This window comes from Rhyacophila brunnea, unplaced genomic scaffold (assembly GCF_057557595.1).
Source record: "Rhyacophila brunnea isolate RB1 unplaced genomic scaffold, BYU_Rbru_1.0 scaffold_4, whole genome shotgun sequence".
Taxonomy (NCBI): Eukaryota; Metazoa; Arthropoda; class Insecta; order Trichoptera; family Rhyacophilidae; genus Rhyacophila; species Rhyacophila brunnea.
The window spans coordinates 47316055-47340640 of NW_028233068.1; the positions used below are offsets into that span (position 1 = coordinate 47316055).

The following is a 24586-nucleotide window of genomic DNA, read 5'->3' on the forward strand; positions in this document are numbered from 1 at the left end:
AGCGTACGTCAAAATGGAGCTTTTATGCTATTTTCAAAGCATGATCCTGGACACTCCTTAAACGTTGTAGATAATCTATTAACATAATTTTGAAGCCTTATTATCCTTTATATTTATTTTAAACATTTGATGACTGCATAAAGTATTTTTATTACATAAAATAGTATTCTTTTAAACCTCTCGCTCTAATGTTTTGGAATATAGTCATATTTCAGTACGTCCATGTGAAGTGGTGTTAAGATTTTTTATACTTATTAATTTTTAAAAGCATTTATAAAACCATTAGTAAAATTTATTTCGACATTATTATAGTGAAATATTTACAGTAAAAAATTATATTGTTAATCTCTGTGATCCCAAATTTTACAAGAATTAGGCATTTTATTATTCAAAAAATGGGCAAGATTTACACATTTAAAGATACTTTTAAAGATACTAATTATAAGCTATGTCTTTGTTGTATTATTGACCTAAGAATAAGGTAGTATTTTTTTAAAATACGCCATTTCTATTGGCATTCCCCAGTGGTTAAGCTACTACATATGGCCGTAGGACATAAATTGACAAACGATAAATGAAGTAGGGAATAAGATCATGTTAACGCGCGTGTTTGAACATGTACCTAGCCGGAAAAAAAAATATTTTTTTTAAAAACGGTTGATTCAATATCATGTAAATTAAAAGAGGAAGAAACAATTACCGTTCGTGCACAGGTACAACCCCGCCACCGTTGAGTGCATAATTATTTTCCTGGTAGTAATTATAATATGGGCTGCTGTTATTGTTGGCTTGGCTGAAAAATAAATAAAATCATTAATAGTTAAAAGTATTTTCCAATACAATATGTATTGTAAAATTATTTACATAGATTTAGTAGTCAAGTATATAAATTTATTATTAAATTGTTGGCATGAAAATGAACTTGTTTATCATTTCCTTTATCTTCGGTACAATATAAAAGACGTCAAATATTTCAAAACTTTTAGAAGAAATAAATATGAAATTTTAAAACAGAAATCAAAAAAAATTCAATTACACTTACATGTAATGCCTTGGGGTATTACCGATGGGAATTTCATTATTCCCATGCCCATTGTTGTCAATAAGAATATGGCTGTGTTGCGCGGGAGGTAGGTAATGCTGTTGGCCGCCTCTCATTGGTATTATAGTCCCCATACCCGTTCTCATCCCCGACCCATTATTATTTCGGTTTTTCTTTATACCTAGTGTCACCTGAGAATTAAAAAAAAACATATATATCGTCACCGTTCAGGCAAAAGTCACCAACCCTAAAAACATAGTTTTGAGATATCGCAGTTTGAAAGTTTGAAAATGCAGGAAAAATCAGATTTTAATGTTTTCAAGGTTTTATCTACATTAAATTAGTTTCTCATGTCTTCTTAATAATTTCTTTAAGGTAATTTTACTTTTTGATGCTAATTAAAACATCTGGAAGGTTTTGAAGGAGGCAAGGTAGCTCAATTATGGTTTGGTGACTTTTGCTTGTTAATAATCTGAACAATATTAGCCAAAAAAAGGATCAGTAAAACTCACCATCCATAGTATAGTGACTTTTGCTTGTATATTTATAACGAAGGTTTTTTTTTTATATAGTCAATAATGTCTATTCACCTATAATGACTTTTGCTTGTTAAGATTTTATCGAAAGTCATTTAGTGAAAAACAAATAATTCGGATTTAAGCAAAATTTTACTAACTAATGTACCGTGATGAGTTTTGCATCTTAAAGAATATAATTTTACGCTTCAGGTGACATACTCAACTCAAAACTGCCATTTTCAGGGTTGGTGACTTTTGCCTGAACGGTGACGATATATATTTAGGTACCAACCAATCGCAAACTTTATTTCTTGCATATGTGTGTATTATCACCTCTGGAATAACAGAGCGCGTTGGGCCCTTTGGGGCGTGGTTCATGTTTATGGTTGAAAAAATGGTCGTCTGCTGTTAGGTTACTTCGGGCGATAAAGAAGAACATCGGATAGTGATGAGACGACGAGATATTTATTGCAATGATGATTACATTGTTACATAGTGATTTTAGTATAATAAAGATCGACAGCTGCACCGCAAATAGGCAGCCGTGAAAAAGACTTTTTATTAGTTCGGAATACGAGTGAGTTCTGTTGTTTTCAATAAAAGCCGGTCTCACAACGCTTGCTGTGGCACAGAAATTAGGCACAGAGCACCTTGCTGCATCGCGACAAAAATAACCGTTCGAATTGAATACGGTGCGAAATACAATTTTAATATTATTAACTAACGATGGACAATTGTAATGCATCGCAGTCAACGTAGGTCATATTACTATGAGTCGACCCGATAATGGTCACGGCTCTAGGGTTCTGGTGGAATTAGATCCTTAGGGGATGACACCCTTTGGAGGGTGTCAGTATGTAGCTCAAAATTGTAACTTCTTTTGTAACCGATCTGAAGGGTCCAAAGACATTGCAAAACTGGTTGTTTATTCCAATTTTATTTAGTCAACTTAATACATATATATTTTACCTGTCCATTGCTAGCTGCTCGACAGACGCTGGCCACAGCAGATCGATGCGACGCTCCGAGAGCACTCACACCATCGACCGAGGTTATAAGATCGCCTGGACATATTCGTCCGTCCAAGTCACATGCGCCTCCTTTAAATAGATATCAATTTATGTTCAAATTAAACAATAAAGGTTTTGTTTAACATAAACATGTGTGAATTCAACCTTTTAGTACCCTCAAAGAAGCATAACTCTACTTTCTCCTTAAGACATCTCAAGGGTAATTGGTGTAATTACTAACCAAGCTCTTTAACGTACATATCTATACCCGACCTCCACTTCTGTCCTTAACTCCTCATTGCAGAGGCCATTCATCCCTTGTGTTCGTTTATTCAAGTCTTATGCAATATACAAAAGTAGATGTCATGTAAAAATTAATGGCTATCATTGAGTGCATTGTTAATCTTAAGGTCAGCCCACATGCACCGGAAATTGCTATGAAAGCATGGTATCCTACGAGAATTTGCGGTATCCTGTGGTAGAATTTGGCTGTGCCTGCTGAACGATGGTCTCAATCGCTGCAAAATAATATGTTTTTGCAGCAAACCTAATGAGTTGTCGTTTAACTTAGTAATAAAACAATGAATTGTCATTTTACCTGGAACAATATGACCAACTGCAACCTGAGAACCTTCTTCTGTACCGCCGACAATTCTAAACCCAAAGCCGGCTGCTCCCCGTCCAAGTATCACCACCATGTCAGCTTCTGGATCTATTATTTCTTCAGTCTGAAATGTATAAACATTCAGGTAAAATACAGAAGGCTTATACGTATACAAACAAATGATAAACAATTATGAATTTGACTAAATACCTGATGATTAGGTCCAACATTACTCCAATCAACTGCCACGGGAGACACCTCATCATAGTTGTGCCGATTCATAGGTAGGTTCTAAAATAAATTAGTTTTGATTATATTATTATGTACCTACTGATGCCAAATACAACCCGTCGCGAAGAGACGTCGCCGATCCCATATCAGGAACCTTACATAAAACAACGCCTACCGTCCCATAAAATGACCGGCCCTGCAAATGTTCGCAACATCTGTAAATACTAAATAATATTATAACTAAAATAACATTTCACAAACGATCTTGCGAGAGGCGAATTTCGAAGACCGACGGTCACAAATGAAATTACTAGAAACCGAGGGTATTTATTGCCCTTCGGCCCAAGCAAAATATTACCGTTAGATTTCTAAAAAGTTGAAATGTCTACCCCTCTCCACGCACCTTATGAGGGGGTAGACATGTTGAAAATAATTCTGCAGTACAGAGTCGCCTGCGAAGATAGGAGATGCGTCTCCCGTGCGCCCCCGCCCTTGCGGAGAGTCTCCTAGTAAAAAGTAAACTCCACTCGTCTCGATATTATAAAAGTATACCTCTGTAGTGTTCTCGTGTTAAAAATTAATCGAACGAAAGTTAACCTACCTTAATAAAAGTGAACCTACCGTGAGATCAACCCCTAAAATAACGTCAGTGTCGTGCCTAATCTAAGATCCCTTTAAATGAAACCAATGTAATAAGACCAATGCTTGTCCATACCTAATTGCAATAAAACATAGTTCTGCGCGGAATTATAAAATAAACTTCTGTGTTATACTTATTGTGCCCGTTATAATGTCCCTCACTCCCCAAACATCAAAAATGCCCGAATGAAGGACTCCACACACCCACTTGAGTTCCATTAAGGTATTACTACATACATCGACAAAATAAAAGTGGATATGAAGTACTCCAGTAACAGCTATTATTTTATTTTTTTTTGACCATATCCGATCCTAATAGGATCATATGGGCCTTCACAGATTTTGTTTTCTACGAGAAATGGATGGCAGCCACTTGCTCAAACTATTAGGTCCATACCCTGACTCACACACAAATTGAAAAACAATATGTGTGCTTGCCAGACCCAAGATTCGAACCTGAGACCCACGGCGTAATAGTCCAACGCTTAAGCCGCGCGGCCACCGTGTGTGTCGAATATGTGGGTGTTAAATAGTAAAAGTAGTAATTTTAGTCAATATTTAGATTGGTGATATGGTTAGTCGTCTAATAACAATATCGGATGAATTATTCAAACAATGTAAGTGGATTGAATATAGTACAGATTCTATACTTATTAATAAATATGTAAAATAAAATCAGTATTTTTTCACATAAAATCGCCTTTTCAAAATTAAATAGGAAGTCAATGTTTTTTAATATAATTAAATCATTGATAATCAATTATTTACAAAATGTGGAATAGCTCGGAAAAGCTTTCTTTATATGGCCTATTTTCTCTTTTAGAAATGTAGTGTGAATATTAAACGCCTTGTTTCAATATTATTTATCAGTAAAAGTTTAATAGCGAATAAAATTTAATAAAAAAAATTGGGTGTGTGCCATGAACACACGTGCCACAGAAGTGAAAATTTTTGTTTTGCTATCCATTCTCAGACATGCTATTTTCCACTACTTAGGAGTGTTATTCTTAGGAAGTACATTAGTACGTTTTCTTTCGTGATATTCTTTCAATATTGTGTGGCTGATTTTGGCATAATCAAATCGATGAATCTCAATTAATAGTCAACACTTAAAACATTATTTCGCATGGAACCATGAATTGCATTGTGCAAACGTGTCTCGTCAGGAATTTTTGACGGTATTCGGGAGTCGTGAGTTGTCAGAACTGCTTTGAAAAGGGAGAGTCAACATTTTTGCATAATACAGTGTCCTTAATAATCCTCAATTCATATTCCTCATGCAAGAATTCAAATACTCTTTTCTATCTCAATCTAAAATGAAAGCATTCAAACTCATAATCGATAGCGGTTAAAGTGGCAAAATAAATGACTTACAGAAGCTGCATGATTATGTTGGTGTGTATGATTCCTAGGTGCAAGTGGCGAGTCTGTTCCGCCCGCATTGTAGCAACTGAAGCAGCCCGCCGCTGAACCCCCACTGCTGTTATTACCCCCACCACTTCTCCCTGCTCCAGATGCCGACAAGGCATTACCAGTGCCGTTATTAGAAGGTCCGACGGCTGCTCCTTCACTCAAACTGTTCTGATTCAAAGGGTTCTGAAGGTGGTGCGCTTCTTCCGAGAAACCTGAAAGCCAAACTTATCGTAGACAAGAATGGAATGTGAGATTTTATTAATTACATGCTTGTGGGAAAAACACCTATACAGTTTTAAATATTATTTATTGATTTCAAAATATTTTATTAAATATTAGGTACCTAGCGTATTCAACATTTATTGATTTGTTATTAAGTTTACTCATTCTACGATGACCGGCCAATTTTTCAACGTGACTCGGTGTTCCTGTAAGATGTGGCATCATCATGATCAAAACTCAAGGGTTCTTCTGAGGGAACTACTTCTTCACAGCTGGCACAGTAAACACTTTTAAATTTAATTGGGAAAAATGACTCCTAACCTCCATTATCGCTGGATTCGCCGGCCACACTATTCGCATGATGACTGGAACTCCCAACGCCCCCGTATGCAGCTGCCATATTTGATTCATTTAAAGCCAATGCTTGCACCATCATATTATTCCTACTGCTACTCGTATCGTCCAGATCTTCCAAATAAGCCGATCCATTTGTACTAGAATTAGGCGCCACACTTTTCAAAATGGCGCCGGTCACATCAACGTTGGCCCCAACGCCGGAGCCTCTATATAACCTATTATCGTTACCGATTGAGATATTATCTCCTGTCGTGTTGTTTATTAACGTCGGAGTTTGTATTCCGTTATGATTTGAAGTTAAGTTGCCGTTTGATGAAGGGTGATCTATGTTGTTTGATTGTGAAGTGTTGAGATTCGAACTGTTTCGTCGCTTTCGAACAAATTTGTATGAATTTGCAGAGTTGGGTGATATTTGTTGGGGATTACTGGAGATTGAAGCCGATGTCAGATCTTCTTGGCTGTAGCCGACGCCTGTGAAAAACAATTTTGAAGAGTTACATTAAGCCATTGGAGACAATCGCGCCAATTTGACGCCACTGTCAACCAAGCGATTCTGGACAATCAACGTCAATTTAGCGCCGCTTTCCCATGATAAAAAATATATACTTTTATTTTTAGATATTTCTTAAAATATTATTAAAAAGAAAATTATCAAGTAAAATGTTTCAATAACTATGCAAGTTTTAAAAAAATATTTAAATTAAACATATAATAAAAAAGTTGTAGTAGTTTTAGCAAAATTAAATCTGGCTGTTATTTTGTTGCATTTTTTTCTTTCTTTTAAATCTGTCTCCAATGGGTTTAATATTCGGTGAACTATTTTTTTTAATTCAATGAATAATTTACCATATTTAAAATGTAACATACGTGAACTCGCATCGATCAGATTCCTGCCAATGTGCTTTACCAATTTAGCCATCTGCACCCTTTTTATCTAATAGGTATGTTTCTGAGGTATTTTCGAATTACGTAATAACACAATATATAGGTTGAATTCTTACCAAGATTTATGTAATTATCGGCTGTTGTCATATTCCTCGTGTCCACCAACGGCGTTTTAGGTCTGGAGGGTAAAATTTCTTTAGGCTGGGTGCTGTACAGGTCTGCCGTCGGAGTTTTACTTCTGAATAAACCTTTGAAATTAAATTGCTTTTTATTAAGAATCATAAACATAGTAAACAATAGTTATTATCAAGCTATAAGCATAGGCTTGTCTAATTAGATATTTCACAAAAAATTAATCACAATATATCAGTTGTTTCTAATGTTCAGCGTGTATCTTTTTCTGAGATTTCTCACGTTTTCAGAGCCAGCTAATCTACCACCACTCTATCTATGGTGGGTGTAGAATATTAAAAATTTGTAGAGTAGTTGTCATTAATATTAGAGTACTAAACAGATAAAATTAATCAAACTGGCATTTTTATTATTAAAATTTACTATTTTCTCGGCATTGCTGGGTGACATTAACACATTCACACCGGTATAAATATGCCCAAAGTACGAGCAATTGCGGGGCTGATTTGCGCGAAACTGATAAGAAATGTAAATCATCATAACTTTTACTCTAGCGAGAAATATTTATAGAAAATTGACTCAAATCATCAAATCCTCAATCCAATCAAACAGAGCTTCAAAATATCACATTATTTAAATGGCTTGAGTTCATAATTGCCAATGACATTAATATGGAGGAATCATCTGGAAAAAAAATGACACTCACTTTATTATCGGGTCTGCCGAATGGCATAATCTGTTCTAACGCCATTACAATAAAGGTGATATTGCTATAAATTCATGATGCTTTTTGTTGGGTCTGCCGAATGGTTCAGTTCGAACGGGTTCGCTCAAATGAACATTGACATTAGAAACACTGCTCTAACGCCATTACAATAAAGGTCATATTGCTATAAATTCCCGATGCATGATATCGCATACTGGAAATTGCGTGACGCTTACCTATACATGCGAATTTACTTGCTAGCTACTGTATTGAGTGCGTCGTCTATTAATAATGTCATTGATAATTGCGGACATGGCCACCGATAAAAAATGAGTATATCGTTAACGCATGGCTTGTGAACAATTATTGTTAAGACAATAAAATTAAAAAAAAAAAAAACATTCAAAGACTTATGAGTGATTAAGGTTGACTATATCGAATGACGCGGAATACGCGTTGCCTGCCGCAACACAAAAAGACCGACGACATGGATTCCACGTTCCCCCGAGCCAATGTGTTAAGACAAAGATATGTCATTGTGAAATAATTTGTTATGTCAGATGTGGTGAATATGAACGAGATTAATGGATGTAGAGTCAGAAGTAGGAGAAACAGGGAGACCTTCATCTTCTACAATGATTAATAATGAAGCCTCAATGATAATGATGGAAGTCAGTTTCGATGGGAAACGAATAGCAAACTAAATAATATATTACTGGTGATATCCTTAGCCAGCCTGGATTTAGTATTACCACCAGTCTGCTTCGGTTGGCTGATCTGCGCAGCCTTGGGATGGTAGTTGGGCCTCCTCACCACCTTTATAGTGGCCTCCTTCTTCTGGGGACATTCTTTCAGCACCTGAAATAAAAATCAATCCACTAATAATTTTAATACTAAATAGAAAACATAGTCACATAATATTTTTGTTTGACTCATATTTATTATTTGTGGCATTAGTGTTTCGCTACTGCTCAAACGGATTCGGCAAAAGCTGACCTGAGTGGCAGATGAAGGAATTCACGGGAGTACCCATAGCATTCGCCACAAGGCTTGCAAACAACATGGAAAGATGGGGAAAGCAGATGACCAAGCCTGCAAGTGTGGTGAAATGCAAGGCATGCCTATTAAAATGCAATTTTAGTAAGATTGCTTTGCGAGCGATACCCTGTAGCCATTGAACTCCCGAAACAGCGAAGAATCAGAAACTGACAATGAAGATATAAAAGTGATAGAAACTGGGCAACTCACCTGTACGACATGAGCATGTGACATATTGGTGACCGATGTTTGATTGATGGAAAGAAGTAAGTCACCTTCTCTTAATCCGCCACACCTTACTCGGTCTAATACCTGTACAAAAACAAATAATTGAAACAGATCATCTTTCATTAAAATAATACTTCGCTAAATTGTGCATTATTCTCGATATAGAGTTTAAGTTTGTAAATGAAAATGAAAAAAAAACGCTAACTTTTTTGACTTTCTGTCCGTGAACACTGTCAGCGATGGTGAACCCAAATCCAGCTGCTCCCTTCATCAGTCTTAAGGTTAATACCCCTCCGTCGTCTATAAAAAGTAATACAAATCAAAAAATCACAATGTATATAGAATATAATATATTATGTAATAACTTTATGCCTCACATATTATTCAGTTTAATTCATGGATTGTTCTATTAGATTCAATTGTTAGTTACAGATATTTATACTGTCCGAAAATATTTTTTTCAATATTATAATATGCATAAATGCGTAAAGCGCCAGCCAGACAGCAGCGACTTGCCTGCGCGGTATAATTTGTGCAAACTACTTTTACAGTGCTTTTCGGTTTGCGCGAGCTACAGTTTTCCCGTCCATACACACGGGCTTCCTGATACAAATGGTTTGCGCAGGTGAGTTTGTGGTAAAGCATGACTTTCTAGCCGGCTTAGGGAATTTTTCGTGTAGTAGGTAACTGTGAGATACGTATTTTGGCTGGATTTTTTTGCAAATAATTATGAGTAAATCATGACACTGCATGACCAATGACAAATCATTTATAATATTTTTCATGACTACGATGTATCATTTTAAGTCTTCTGAGATTATCAAGCTGCAAACATTTAAATGAACAAACATCGTATTGATTTGGTATTCGCCCTTACAGTCGGCTTATAATGTTGTGGATCTGGCAAACACATTGTTTTTCAATTTATGATTGGATTCAGGGTATTCACCTAATAGGTTAAGCAATTGGCTAACATCCATTTCTCGTAAAAACAAAAATCTGTTTATACAAACCTCCACCCTTTAGAGGCCCATGTGATCCTATTAGGATCATACATGGTCAAAAGAAGAAGTTTATATTATAAATAACTACATAACTATTCAAGCGTTCGTTAAAATTGCAACTCACGAAGGTATGATGAACTTCCTACTGAATCCAGTAACAAGTGATCAGCGGAGGGGCATCTCGCAGGCAATCTGTCGGCGGCCAGCAATGCATCAGACCTTGTGTGACTGTCCAGGTCGAGGGACCGATTAGCGGCAGAAGATCTCGAATTAGAAACACCGACTCCGGTCAGTCTTTCCAGCTCAAGGGACCGATTCAATTGACTCATTCGGTGTTCTAATTCAAAAGATCTGCAATAAAAAAATATACACTTAGCAACGCTTAGCAGAATTTTTTTTCATTCACTGATCCAGGAAGGCTTCAGGCTGACATAGTCCTTGTTTTTTATGGGTAACTTTCTTTGGTTTATAAGGTTTTATAATCAGAACTGTTAGCCCCAAATCCCAAATTCTTTTAATGGTTCCGTGATTGATGACCTAAATGATAGAATAAAAGGTTACAGATGTAAAAAAAAACTGGAACATCTGCAATCCTTAAATATTTAAAGGGTTCCAGTTCATGATTCTCAAGATTTTAAATAATGGTTTTGGTTTCAGTTTCATTTTAAATCCTATTTTTAAGCGAGCACCGCTGTTATGGAATGTATTTTTAACAAGGTACATACTAATACATATTATAGAGTTTTGACGAAGTAAAGGCACTGTTCATTACTAACCTATTTAGGTGATTAGGTCTATCTAAAAGTATATCTTCGGGTTCATCGAGATGTTCTCTCTGATATGATCTGTTCATTGCACGACTGCTTCGTTCCAGACTACTGCCAGCGGATCGTTTATCGCCTTCTTCTAAATTGAACCTGAAACACAATATTTTATGAATCATACTCGAACTTACATACTAGTGTCAATTAAAATCATAATGTTTAACCATGATAATACAGTAAAGTCCCGATTATCTCATTAATTTAATATTAAAAAAATCACACGCTTTTTTAAACATGAACCTCACTTAGTAAAATTCCAACTGATATTAGAAAGATTCCTGCAAAAAAACCAAAATCATAGATTTTCTTACTAAATAATACGCATTAAACAGGTTAAAATAATTGTCTGTTTTACAAATGTACAATAATGTAGTATTTTAAAAAGAAAAAACCATAGTTCGGATTATCCATGCCGCCTCTCCCCACCATTAGCCCTGATAATCGGGAGTCTACTGTACATAATAATAATGAGTATGTTTCAGTATTAATTACTCAAAATAATCTTATGATTGTATTCAATTCAAATCACTCTTATGCTAGAAACACATTACTGTCACGTGAACGCACGTGCTATAACAATCAGAACAATAAAAACTGACAACATGTCATGTATAACCCCTTTCCAAGCCATTAAAGTGACATGAGAGCATGTAATTCGAAAATTTGTAAATTTTCAGAAAATAAACAAAACATTCTATCACGCATGAGGTTGGTAGTGTAGGGTGACACGTGTGAAGTGTTCATATGGTTCCAATACATTTCCGCAAATTTTGCTGACATTTATTTTTGACTCAAAATGTGCTACAGGATTATAGGCATTAGTCTGATAACATTTTAAATACCAAGTAAAACAACATTGTACACTTTTTGCATGTGGCACGAGCTTACCGTGAGCTCAAGAAACATGATCGTAATGCGTTTCTAGCATTAGAGGTACACGGAGTTCGTACTTGAAACATTTTATTATTAATTAATTTAAAGGTATTAACTAACAGTTGCCATTTATAATTCATTTTAAGTTATTCTAATTGACTTGAAATGTAGTTAATTGATGAATCTTTAATGAAATTAATGAAATTCGTAACTCCAAATATACACCATATTATCATGAATCTAAAGAAGAAGAAATATGGCACGTGGTAACATAATGAAAGCACATTGTAGGGGTTACCACATACCTCTCCCTGAGCTCTTCAGTGAGATGCCGCATTCGTGACGCATCGCCTGCTTCCACCGCAACTGTTGTCAGCACCCGGGTGTTAGGGTCGTTAGGATCAAACGGAAGGGGGTAACCTAAAATAAAAATATGGTATAATGACTGACATAATTTACTTACGGCATAATCAAATAGTTTTTATATGAATAATTAATGATACCTACCTCTGCATAGCTCAAGAGTGACAGCGGTTCCAGGAGGAATATCTTGAAAGAGTCTGGCAACCCGCGCGTGACCTGTCCCCAATACGCAACTGCCGCCAACTCTGACGAGCAAATCACCAGTTCGCAGAGCTCCTGTTTGCAAAAATGAAAACATACTGTTATACGGCGAAAGAAGCAATGTATAATAATAATGTAATCTAACTACAGTATAACCCCTATTTTACGTTTTTTAAGGGACTGAAAAAAAAAACCTAATTGCCGGGAAAACGTGAATTCCGGGCACGTAAAAACGAGGTTATACTGTATAACTCCAATTTGTTATAAAAATAAAACCATTTCTATAGATACGGAGTCTAAACATGTATGAAAGCAAAACTGAAAACAATGACACTATTTAGAATATTTAAATGAACAATCACAAAAAATTCAATGACGAAACCATACACTAAATTTGTCGCTGTACCAGCATGTGACAGTACGTGACGTGATCAAATGTATTTGAACCTAAAGAATCTCTCTAGTTATAGTTCAAATTCTTTGGGTTATTCAATGATACTTTCTTCTTAAATCGACTGTCTCAAAATGGTCGCATAAATAAAATTTGTTTAAACCAAATTGGCATTATTTAGTTACCGTCAAGCCACGCAGGACTGTTGGGAACGATGGACTTGATCTGAAGGAAGTCTTCGCAAGATTGCGACTCACTGTTGTCATCATTCGGTTCACTCGCTCCTCCCACCAGTGTGAAACCGAGACCCTGCAACATATCAAATACTATTTTTGGAAAAATTTAAATTTGCTACAGCATAAAGGAAATATGAATGATAATAGAACGATAAAACCTCCTGAACATCGTCATTTTTAACCTTTTTACTGCCGGTAGGTGTATGTATGGCGGTACCATGCACCTAAATTAAAAATTAAAATTAATTTACGTTTCAAGTGGTAAAAACGAATTCTGTTTCAATTCTAAGTATGTGACGATATCCCCAATATATGTCGTTGTGTGTTCAACATATTTGTCTGTTTAAAATAATTGATTTACGTTAGTAAAATCCCGTTTAAAGCGGGACGTCCAAAGACGTCATTTTTGAATGAGCGGCGTTCCGTTCACGGAAAAGTTCACATTTTAAGACGTCATTGGCAGCGATCCGGTTAAGAGATTCTAATTTTGAGTTTCGTAAGATTCAGAATCAAGGGTTCCAGTCGGGTTTAGAAATCATGAAAGGATTCTCGGGGTTCCGGTTTCATTTTCCACTCTGATATCAATGGTAAGAAATAAACTGTATGTTAATTTTAGTAGGTAATTCGAGTTGGTTCGGTGGTATTGGAAGCAATTTTTTTTCTTTTATGAATCCATTGTCGGATCATTTTGTCCAAAATTAACTGTATATTGTTTTGATTATTAACCTGAGATGATTTGAGTAAGGTGACAGTGAATCTGTTTCCAGTCAGTTGAGCGGGATCCCTCGACAGCATTGACCGCAAAGCGAGCGCTTCGCCATCCACCTCTCGCTCCACGCTGCCCATTTCTGAAACTGCACATCCATAATAATAAATTAATTAAAAGTATCAATACAACAATCCTATTGTCTATGACACCACATACTGGTACAAGACAAGTGTGTCTGAGTGCATAGAACCATCGAAAGAGACCTTTTCTCTCCCATGCAAATCTTCAAAACCACCCCAGTATAGTTTGTATAGCTTATTTAAAATGCATCGATTATTTCACCTGGCACCTTTATGAATAAATATCAAGTGAATATTTGTGAACACATGTGCCCATTTTCTCCACAATATTTACGAATATTACTGATTGAATTTATAATATATTATTTTGCTACTCTGAAAACGATATTTAAGGGGGGACATGCTCGTCGAAGGTCAAAATTGAGTTTTTATTGTATTTTCAAACCATGATCCTGGACACTCCTTAAACGTTGTAGATGATCTATTTATATAATTTTGAAGCCTTATTATCCTTTATAGTTATTTTAAACATTTAATGACTGCATGAAGTATTTTTGTTACATAAAATAGTATTCTTTTAAACCTCTCGCTCTAATGTTTTAGAATATAGTCATATTTCGGTACAGAAATGTGCAGTGGTGTTAAGATTTTTTACATTTATTAATTTTTAAACGCATTTATAAAACCATTAGTATAATTTATTACGAGATAATTTTTGTAAAATATTCACGATAAAAAATTATTTTGATAATCTCTGTGATCCCAAATTTGACAAGAATTAGGCATTTTATTATTCAAAAAATCGGCAAGATTAACACATTTGAAGATGAATCTAAAGATACTTATTATAAGCTATGTCTTTGACCATTCAAGTGTGATAAAAATCTTATGAATAATGATTGCTTTATAATAATTATTGACCTAAGAATAAGGTAGTGTTTTTTTGAAATACGCCATTTCTTTTGTCATTCCCTAGTGGTTAAGCTACAACATACGGCCGTAGCCATAAAATGACAAACTATAATTAAAGTAGGGAGTAAAATTATGTTAACGCGCGTGTTTGAACATGTACCTAACCGAATTTTTTTTTATTTTTTTTTAAACGGTACATGTTCAAACACGCGCGTCAATATCATTTTACTCCCTACTTCAATTATAGTTTTTAAATTTATGGCTACGGCCGTATGTTGTAGCTTAACCACTGGGGAATGACAAAAGAAATGGCGTATTTCAAAAAAACACTACCTTATTCTTAGGTCAATAATTATTATAAAGCAATCATTATTCATAAGATGTTTATCACACTTGAATGGTCAAAGACATAGCTTATAATAAATATCTTTAGAATTGTCTTGAAATGTGTTAATCTTGCCGATTTTTTGAATAATAAAATGCCTAATTCTTGTCAAATTTGGGATCACAGAGATTATCAATATAATTTTTTATCGTGAATATTTTACAAAAATTATCTCGTAATAAATTATGCTAATGGTTTTATAAATGCGTTTAAAAATTAATAAATGTAAAAAATCTTAACACCACTGCACAGTTATGTACCGAAATATGACTATATTCTAAAACATTAGAGCGAGATGTTTAAAAGAATACTATTTTATGTAACAAAAATACTTCATGCAGTCATCAAATGTTTAAAATAACTATAAAGGATAATAAGGCTTCAAAATTATATAAATAGATCATCTACAACGTTTAAGGAGTGTCCAGGATCATGGTTTGAATATACAATAAAAACTCAATTTTGACCTTCGACGAGCATGTCCCCCCTTAAGAACCAAAAAATTGATCGGCATCCCTGGATTGCTTACCGGCTTAATAATTATTGCTATAAAGTTAAAATAATGTAACACATACCGTTCGTATTATTCCTGATGCTCCTCCTGGCCTGGATCACAGGATTCTCATATTGAGTTCTCCGGTTGACATGGTCGATGAAGTAAGCTCCGTACTGAGAACATTCGATCCGTTCCCACCCAAATGGCAGCTCGTCTTCTCTACATTCGGCCAGAGATTTCTTTCTGAAGCGTGACAGACGTGGATCTAGCCAATGGGACGTACCGGTATTGTGGCTGGAAAGAATATATAGTTTTTAATAATGTTTGATTTAGTGCAAGTACTCAATCGATTAGGCGAATTGTTAACAATGATTTCTCATAAAAAAATTGTTAATAAAAACCTCGACTTTATAGAGACCCAAATCCCCCTGCTTGTGAAGCATATAGAATGCAGTGAAAATGGATAAAATAATGTATTATTCAAATAATTTACATTGAATATTCGATTTACGATTAAAAAGCACAATATCTAGTATCCAGAGTATCATTTACGAGTGATGCATGCCATGTTTCTGTAGTCATAATAAAAAAACTAAGCAAAACAAACCAATACAGAAACGGCAGCTGTGACATTAAAAGATAAGACCAATAATGTACGTGAAGAAAATTGATAAGCACATGAATGTCTGGCTTCTCTCATAATGTCAACAACTTCCAAGGAGTATTTAATGGATAATAAAAGTAGTCTTTCGTACTCAATAAAATACGCCTCTCCGTTAGAAGTGTACGCTTTTTCCCAAAGTTTTGGCAAAGGACCCAAGGTATAATCGTCCTCCTTGTCCACCTTAGCTGAGGAGGAGCAGGTGGAGCGGTCCTCTCCGGCTGCAGCGACCGTCGTGGCCGATGACACCGAACCCACAGACGAGAGGCCTCCGGCGGAGATGCTACCTCCAGATAAACCACCTATAAATGCAAATCAATTTGGAATCTTAATAAAAAGCACAAAACAATTAATTAAACGAAAACCATAAAAATTACCAAATATTTAGATACATACTTAATTATTTATATTAAAATACAAAGTACGGATGTTTGTTTGTTTCTTTGTTTGAGTTTTCTGCTATTGGAATTGTTTACAGAAATCAGCCTGACATGCTGATAATTCCATGTGTTAGGTACAAACACTCTTAAACAAAAAGTATATGGTCAACATAATATGCGAGAAGGGTTTGATTTGATTGACAGTGTGGGGGGCTCTAGTCATCAATAATTTAATCAAACCATATTTTGGAGAACGGATAAACAGCGTATTGATTGTCAGCCATGACAAAAAGATATTACATAATATTAACTTTCGATCCTGCTTCGCTTACTTTTTCTATGCCTCACGATATTACTATGGCAGTAGCCGACAGGCCACAGATTTTTAATGACACACATTGAAAGTAGAGCGAAGCTCTTACTAAAATCGCTGTAACATCGATACTTTTTGGCTTAGTATTTCATAATTATTCAAACAGATATCACTGTGTTTAATTTTTTAGATTATGCAAATTAATCGACAGTGGCTAGCAATTTGAGTTTAAAGTCGCATGAGATGATAACTTGTGAAATTTGTATGTGCAGTCTGTCGATCACGGCCTCATAGAGCGAGAAAACTCACTGAAGGCATAGAACCAATTAAGAAAACTATAATAGCATAAAATTATGAATTAGACCTTTACTCATCTCCAAGATAGTATGACACATGAAGAGCTGTGCTAGATAGGTACCCAGCAATAATTGTTATTTATGGTCGCAGCTAATTGACTTACAAAGATGACAATCGATAGTGAATGATAAATAAAATAATAACATGCTTTCCGTCCACTTCGGGCACATTATTATTTACTATGTTTCCTATATAGAAATCAACCTCAGTGATTATTACATTTTACCAGATGAGTCCAAATTTTCTAGATAATCGTAAACCTCAGCCCTCTCACTCTGACGCTTAATACATATCAATAAAACACTGTGATACTTTGATGCCACACTGGTATGTAAGATATTCAATTAGTTACAGTTGACGGTTAAGTGCATTCAACTTATTTACTATTTAGATATGAAGTTTAAAAACTGATCCTTCTGCCTAGCAGTGTTGAACCGCAGTCAGCTATATAATATAAATAGATCATGGATCAAATAGAAGTTCAATGATTCACCTGCAGAAAGGCTGCCGCCGGCTGAGATACTGCCTGCCGATAAGCTGCCTCCGGAGAGACCGCCCGTCGATAGGCCTCCGGTAGAGAGTTTGTCAGGATCTCGGCTCACGTCGGCCATTTGCTTTTGCCCGACTAGAGACTGCGACGTTGACGCCATTTTGGTAACACTCACATCTTGCTCATCACATCTGGAAAATGGTCAGTAAATTAGTCACAAAATTAGTCCAATGTTACTTATTCAAGTGAAACCATCGGATACTTAGTGATAAATTTAACTTAACAGTTTAAGACTCAATAGCTTTCAATAGCTTACCCTTAGCAAAATTCAGTAACCTTCGTAAAAATGTGTAATACAGTGCAATAAAAAGCATTGCATTTCACCCCTTACTAGCCAAATGTCACAACCCACATATGTATTTAAGAATGTTGGCCTTCTTAACCATCACAATATATCCGTACATTCATCACTAAACCTGCACATGTGAAATTCAGTTAAGAAAAGATAAGCGGACAACATCAAAAGTTGTGCAGGGAAGTTGAGCGTGCCTGACTCTGGAGAGACAGCTCGGAATAGAGATCCTTGAGGATAGTTGTACGGTCGAATATAAATGGTCTGCAAAGTAAGTACCTACGTAAGTAAGAATATGCATAGTGCCTGAAAATGCCGCAAGGCGAAATCTGGGTCACCAATCAAATGGAATAGTACAAAACTTAAATCAATTAAAATTTATATTTTTTTTTTTTTGACCATGTCCGATCCTAATAGGATCATATGGGCCTCTACAGAGTAGAGGTTTGTATTAACAGATTTTGTTTTTACGAGAAATGGATGTCAGCCACTTGCTCAACCTATTAGGTCCATACCCTGACTCACACACAAATTGAAAAATAATATGTGTACTTGCCAGACCCAGGATTCGAACCTGGGACCCACGGCGTGATAGTCCAACGCTTATGCCGCGCGGCCACCGTGGGCGTTAAATTTATATTAAGACGACTTAAATTTGGGAACCAATAATAGGTATTATATCATGTAAGGCATTTTGTTTACAACAATAATTAGATGATCTCATGCCGTAGTTGAGTGATAAAATGTATGAGTGTGACGGTCGCCGGTTCTAATCTCGTGTAAGGATGGTAAATTCACATATTGTTTTTCAATGTGTGTTTGAATCCAGAGCATGGCCCTGACGAGGGCGGGGCTGACAGGGCTCTAGCCTAGGGGCCCGGGCTTAGGTGGGGCCCGGCGTGGGGGGTCGACCAGCTTAGTGAGATAAACAGACACCACAAATTTGCTTTAATAGTAAAAAAAGTCACCCCCGGCTGTGCGATGCTATTTGATAAGATATGATTGATATAATTAAATTCACGTGTAGAATTTAATTTTATAATAATGTGTGTTTCCTGACTAATAAAATGGTTATTATAGAAATATAGCGAATGGTCGCGTGTTACTTGGCTACCATAAAAGGGGGTTGCGATCAGTGCTTCATAATAATCATGATGTCGAGTGCCGGCAACTCAATAATTCAAGTGGATTTATTGGAAAATATTTAAAAAAATCGCTAAAAGTACATGGAACACTCTTAATTATACCTCGCAGAACCATGGGGTTCCGTGGAATGCCATTTGGGGAACTCTACTGTAGAATATCAAACTGCCCTTAACCTTTGCTATAGGTAGGGGGCCCGGCAAATATCCTGACCTGGGGGCCCGCTTCAGGATGATGGCATGGACTAATAAGTTGAACCTATTACTCGTACAAAAAACTATCTGACACCTCTTCGGGAGGCGGTCAAGATCCATACAGAAGAGCCAATTGAAAATAATATCAGTATTGTGGTTTTTTTCCAGTTAAGTAACATCCATCTTAAATCTAAAATGATTTGTAGTAGGTACAATATATAGGTGTGCTTATATACTTACTGTTTGTCAATACACATAATATTATATTATGATATGGAAGCATTGACAGAGCTAGGCTGATAAAGGATTTTCATAAAATCCGATGAATAAATGATATCTAATGACAAAGTTCAACATTTTAATAATATTTTTAAAATGGCTAAAATTCTAATACGCAAGGCACGTCCACACCTGAAAATATTGCTGTCAAATTAAATGCAGTTTGGACAGTCCACGTTCTACAAGTTTAGGCACAATCAACATTCCCCAAGACCACGCGTCGTTACTTCCGATGAAATACAAAAAAAAATCTCCCAAATATGACTAAATTTTGGTAAAAAGGTAAATTAAAAATATCTCGCTACATTGGAAAATCACACAGGATTTTGAATGTGTGAGTGTACTATGAAAATAAAACATTATGGACATGCAATACTGTGTGTTGCAACCTTCAAATACACCAATATTGAATGAGCGTCAGTGCATAAACCAAGAGTAGTTGTCAGAATGAAGGACATATGACATGCATATTCTTCCAAACTCGAGATCGGTTGCCTGTTACTACTCCACACCCGTTAGGTATTTCAGTTCCAATTATTTCTGAGTTCCCTGTAAAATCACGATCATTGGACCCCGATAACAGTGAAAAACGCGTATAATATTGCTAGGGCAGGGTTGGCGAACCTTTTTACGTATGCGTGCCAAAATTTCCTAAATATTATTTTTCGACTGACGTGCGTGACAGTTTTTCATGGGAAAAACTAGTTTTTAAAAATCCTATTTAGAAAATGATGATGTTCCACCCATATAACCACTCATATTAGCTTATATCACTTATTTCAATTACGCCATACATTTCGGTCCATCGTTTTGAAACTGTCTGGCAGAATTACCTACTACTACTAGCTCCACCAAGATTTTGTTTCTTATTTGGTACAGCCATTTTTTTGTGGGTAGAAATGAAATTGTTTGTTAGTGTATTAATTAGTTTGGTTCTTTTTACGCACAAATTGACACCTGAATTGCTCCCATCAGATAAGGCGTTCTCTCGCTACAGTGGTCTCAATCATTGTACTTAAATCGATCAAAATTATAGGTTCGCGACACGGCATCCCCCGCCGCCTGATGAGGTTAGCGCGATAATATTACATATGAAACATCAAGACTGACCTATTCAATTATATACATACAGTCGAACTTGGTTACTGAATTTGCTCGTTATAAGCAGTACCTACTCGTTTTGTCAGAGAATAGGTATTTTTAAATGAGCGGTTACATAACAAGAAAGTCGAAAATAAAAAATCTGAAAACCATCGTAAAAATCACCGAAACAAGCATGGCCTTCATAAACTACAAAAGAAGTTGTTTATTGTAATGAACGCTGGTAGGTACCTACGGACTTCACAAACCTTGGATTTGTCAACCATATGCGTGGATACTTTTTCATTGTTGTTGGCGAAAACAACAATTAGACACTTAACTAGTGTCATAAACGTAATCCGTCTATGTATCCGTATAGGTTCGCCACCGCTGGACTAGGGAGACATTTTATCCAACAGTGGATTGGTAGGAATTAATAAAAATACGATTTAAAAATTCTAAACAGAACTAAACATTTATGCCTTACTATTTATTTTTATTTTTATTGGCGTTTCTAATGAAATTGTGTATGTATATGAATTGAATTGTTTTCACTTTGTCGGGATTGAACCTGTAGCCCTTGCCGCGACAGTAGCGCTTCATAGTTCATAATATCCGGCCACCGCAGTTGATATAACAATGACATGACAATGACATGGAAAACAAAGTGCCATGCAGCGAACTAGAGGTGAAAAGTCAATGAACGACGAGATGTGTATTATTAATTTATTACATATATCGCAACTGCAAAAGTGTGGGCATTCCACTACTTCTTCAAAGATATTGTTACATTTTAGAGAGAGAAAACGGGGAATCCAAGACCCGATCTACTAATTAATAACTTAAGATCTTAAACAATGAATTCCATAGTCTACCCTCAGAACTGCGGGTGCAGACAATTATTAATTAGAGAGTACAACTGGGACAGTCGGGAAATACGACTTATTTAAAGTGTCTGTCGATAATAGAAATCGAAGGGAAAATGAGGTGTCTTTAGCTATACTATGTTCGAAAATACCGAAAATTTTTAAATATAAGGCACACCCTACATATTTAAATGTGCACATTCAATTGTATGCACTTAATAATATCGTCACCACAATACTACAACTAGATAGGTAACTCTGATTTGGTCATTGTTGGGAAAATGAAATTAAATTTTGCTTGTCTAATTAAGAACGATTAAATAATGTTTAATTGTACGAAAAAATATTGTAGATATATTATTTTATTTATTTAATGCATTTATGGTTTTAAAGTTATCTAATATTTTCAAACACAAAATTAATACAGTTCCCATTAACTTCTGGCTTACCTAGTTTTATCATTTTGTAGAGAAGGAAATGTAGAATCATATTCAATAGCTATCTCAAAAACAGTGAAAACCAAGTTATCTAGTTGTAGTATCGAGGCAAGATGGCAACTAGAGAGTGGGATTTTTGAAGGTTCATCAGAAGCCATGTGCGAATTAAGACTCGTGATGAAGACCAGCATATTTTATGATTTAGAGACCTTCATTCTCGCAGCACCGCAGGCGCCATTAATAAGTATAGTTTATGATGACTGATGAAACTCAATTGATCTTTGGCCTGGCTGGTGAAGACAAGAAAATGAATGTGGATGGAGCAACTAAATAAAACGAGGAATATCAATTCCCAACGAGTTTTCATGCACAAGCACAATGTAAAAGCAGACATAGCTAACTTCGCCATACTATTATAGTTCACACCAGCAGTGGAGAGCTATGAGTGTTCTAAAAATTCTTAAAATATATACAAAACTATTAAGCAAATTAAGGTTAAATTCTATAAAATTGTTTTTCAGTTGATAGCTATTTACGTTGTTACACTATTATCAAGACTAAAATAATTGCGTTACAACCGAAATAGCTATCGACTAAAATAATAGCTTTGTTGAATTTAATATTATAAATATGTCAAATGGAATAAATCAAGGACGTTATATAATATGGTGAAGTGAAATTTTGACGATATAACTACTATTTTTCTTTTTTTTTAAATTGGCTCTACAATCCAATATGGATCTTGTCCGCCTCAAGAAGAGGTTTCATAACATTTTTTTTTACGAGAAATGGATGTTAGCCATTTGCTCAACCTATGATGTCTATGATCTAGGTCCAATCAGACATTGCAAAACAATACGTGATTTTGCCAGACCAAACGTTCGAATCCGAAACCCACGACTGTATAAGCCGACACGTTACCGCTCGGCCATCGTGGACAGATAAACTACTTAGCTGGCCCAAAAGCGATGCTCATCAATGATACTTTAATCAAGTAGGTAGGGGGAACAACTGCGCCTATCTCGGACAACGAATATTTATAGACATAGGTACCTATGACTGAAGAGACTGCTTGCAGAAACAAACTGGCATGGATCGCATTCAGGTGCCTGGGTAGTATCTTTATTAAATGTGACCTCCCATCATGTCTACATCGTTAAGGTGATGCCTTTACTGAGCCTTTTTTAAAGGGGCGCCAAGCGGAAAAATACGAAGCTTGCAATTTGAGACATTTTTTTGATAATTTAAAATTTCAACTGTATTAATTAATAAATATGTATCTGAAAACATTAAAAAGAAAAATATTTTTTATTTTAAGTTAAAGATAAACCTAGAATTTAAGAAAAATATTATAAAATGTGCACGTTATTATTACATATTATTTTATAAATAATTTAGTTTATTAAGTTTTCTATTTTTTGTTGTCGAGATTTTTGACTAATTCATAGTTTTAATATTTTTTATATTCATTTTAAAAAACATCGATTTTTATAAAAATATAAATGTGTATAACACACGTAAAAGTGCTGACTGTCTCTCCAATTTCGTTCTTCAACCGAGACGCGATGTTGTCATTCTATGACACTATTTGACAGGTCGTAAAAAACGGTTAACCTCAAAATGAGTCTCTCCGCGGTGTAGTTTTTTTACCGGCAGGTTCACCACTATCGTTCTACTGCGCAGGCGCAAATCGAGCTCCAACTGTCGCATAAAAATTCAGAAGCTTCCGAACTTTTTTAATTCATGCATGCATTCTTGGAACTTACATGACAACACGTACATTTTCATGTGATGGCCGCGATAATACGTAATGTTAGCAGTAAATCCATGCAAGTGTAAACGGGGTATTATACATATTAAGTTTTAGGTTCACTTTTAACGTTTATAGCTCAATTACGGTGCAGACGACTAGAGTTAGGCCATAGACGCGACCGAACATAATCAACAATGGTTAAATAATTGAACCACAGTTATAAAGAAGTGCGTGTGACACTTCGCACGGTAATAATTATTGTTTGGAGGGAACAAAACAGTTGATATGCTTGCTTGCACAAACGGTTCAATTTTTCAGTACTAACTCAAGCAGAGGCACCTATGTATTTGCAATAATTCAACTCGGTTTCAGCATGATCATTAATAACAGAAAATAGTACACATCGAGTCACACAGAAGCTTGAAAAACAAGGAAATGATGATAAAATATTGTAATACTCCAATGTCGAACTAGTAATAGAGAGGAAAGTGAAAGACAAGAAAAAAAGTTGCCTGCAGCACTGTTGCACTCATTCAATCATAGGCATTTCAATGAAAAAATGAAAGAACATTACCAATAGGTATATTTTCATTAAAATCATTATATCTACAAAATATTAAGGAAGGTTTTGGAAAATTAAACATATTTAATGAAAAAAATATGCTAACAAATGTAAATTCTTACAAGTGTCGCTAAAAAACAACTTTGGAATGAATGTTTGTTCGGTCAATTCATTGAGAACTTACTCTGGATCAAACACACATTGAAAAACAGCACGTGAA

General features: G+C 35.5%; 1 protein-coding gene across 5 annotated transcripts in view; it reads right to left on the reverse strand.

The window, feature by feature from the left end:
- Positions 1-24586, reverse strand: part of Magi (membrane associated guanylate kinase, WW and PDZ domain containing protein magi) — a 40690-nt gene that overhangs the window by 4238 nt on the left and 11866 nt on the right. Inside the window, exons 2-21 of one of the 5 annotated variants that reach the window (XM_085953734.1) lie at positions 17704-17891; positions 16255-16462; positions 15579-15793; positions 13644-13771; positions 12867-12990; positions 12234-12365; positions 12032-12146; positions 10806-10946; positions 10154-10380; positions 9231-9325; positions 9008-9109; positions 8512-8617; positions 7038-7169; positions 6001-6507; positions 5419-5669; positions 3385-3465; positions 3169-3298; positions 2530-2660; positions 1043-1233; positions 701-793 (exon numbers count right to left, since the gene is read on the reverse strand). In XM_085953734.1, coding sequence (XP_085809860.1) covers positions 701-793; positions 1043-1233; positions 2530-2660; positions 3169-3298; positions 3385-3465; positions 5419-5669; positions 6001-6507; positions 7038-7169; positions 8512-8617; positions 9008-9109; positions 9231-9325; positions 10154-10380; positions 10806-10946; positions 12032-12146; positions 12234-12365; positions 12867-12990; positions 13644-13771; positions 15579-15793; positions 16255-16462; positions 17704-17860 — 3266 coding nt within the window. In that variant the 5' untranslated portion in view covers positions 17861-17891. Of the gene's footprint in view, positions 1-700; positions 794-1042; positions 1234-2529; positions 2661-3168; positions 3299-3384; positions 3466-5418; positions 5682-6000; positions 6508-7037; positions 7170-8475; positions 8618-9007; positions 9110-9230; positions 9326-10153; positions 10381-10805; positions 10947-12031; positions 12147-12233; positions 12366-12866; positions 12991-13643; positions 13772-15578; positions 15794-16254; positions 16463-17703; positions 17892-24586 lie in introns of all 5 variants that reach the window. The other 4 variants (XM_085953733.1, XM_085953732.1, XM_085953731.1 and 1 more) reach the window with 4 other exon arrangements.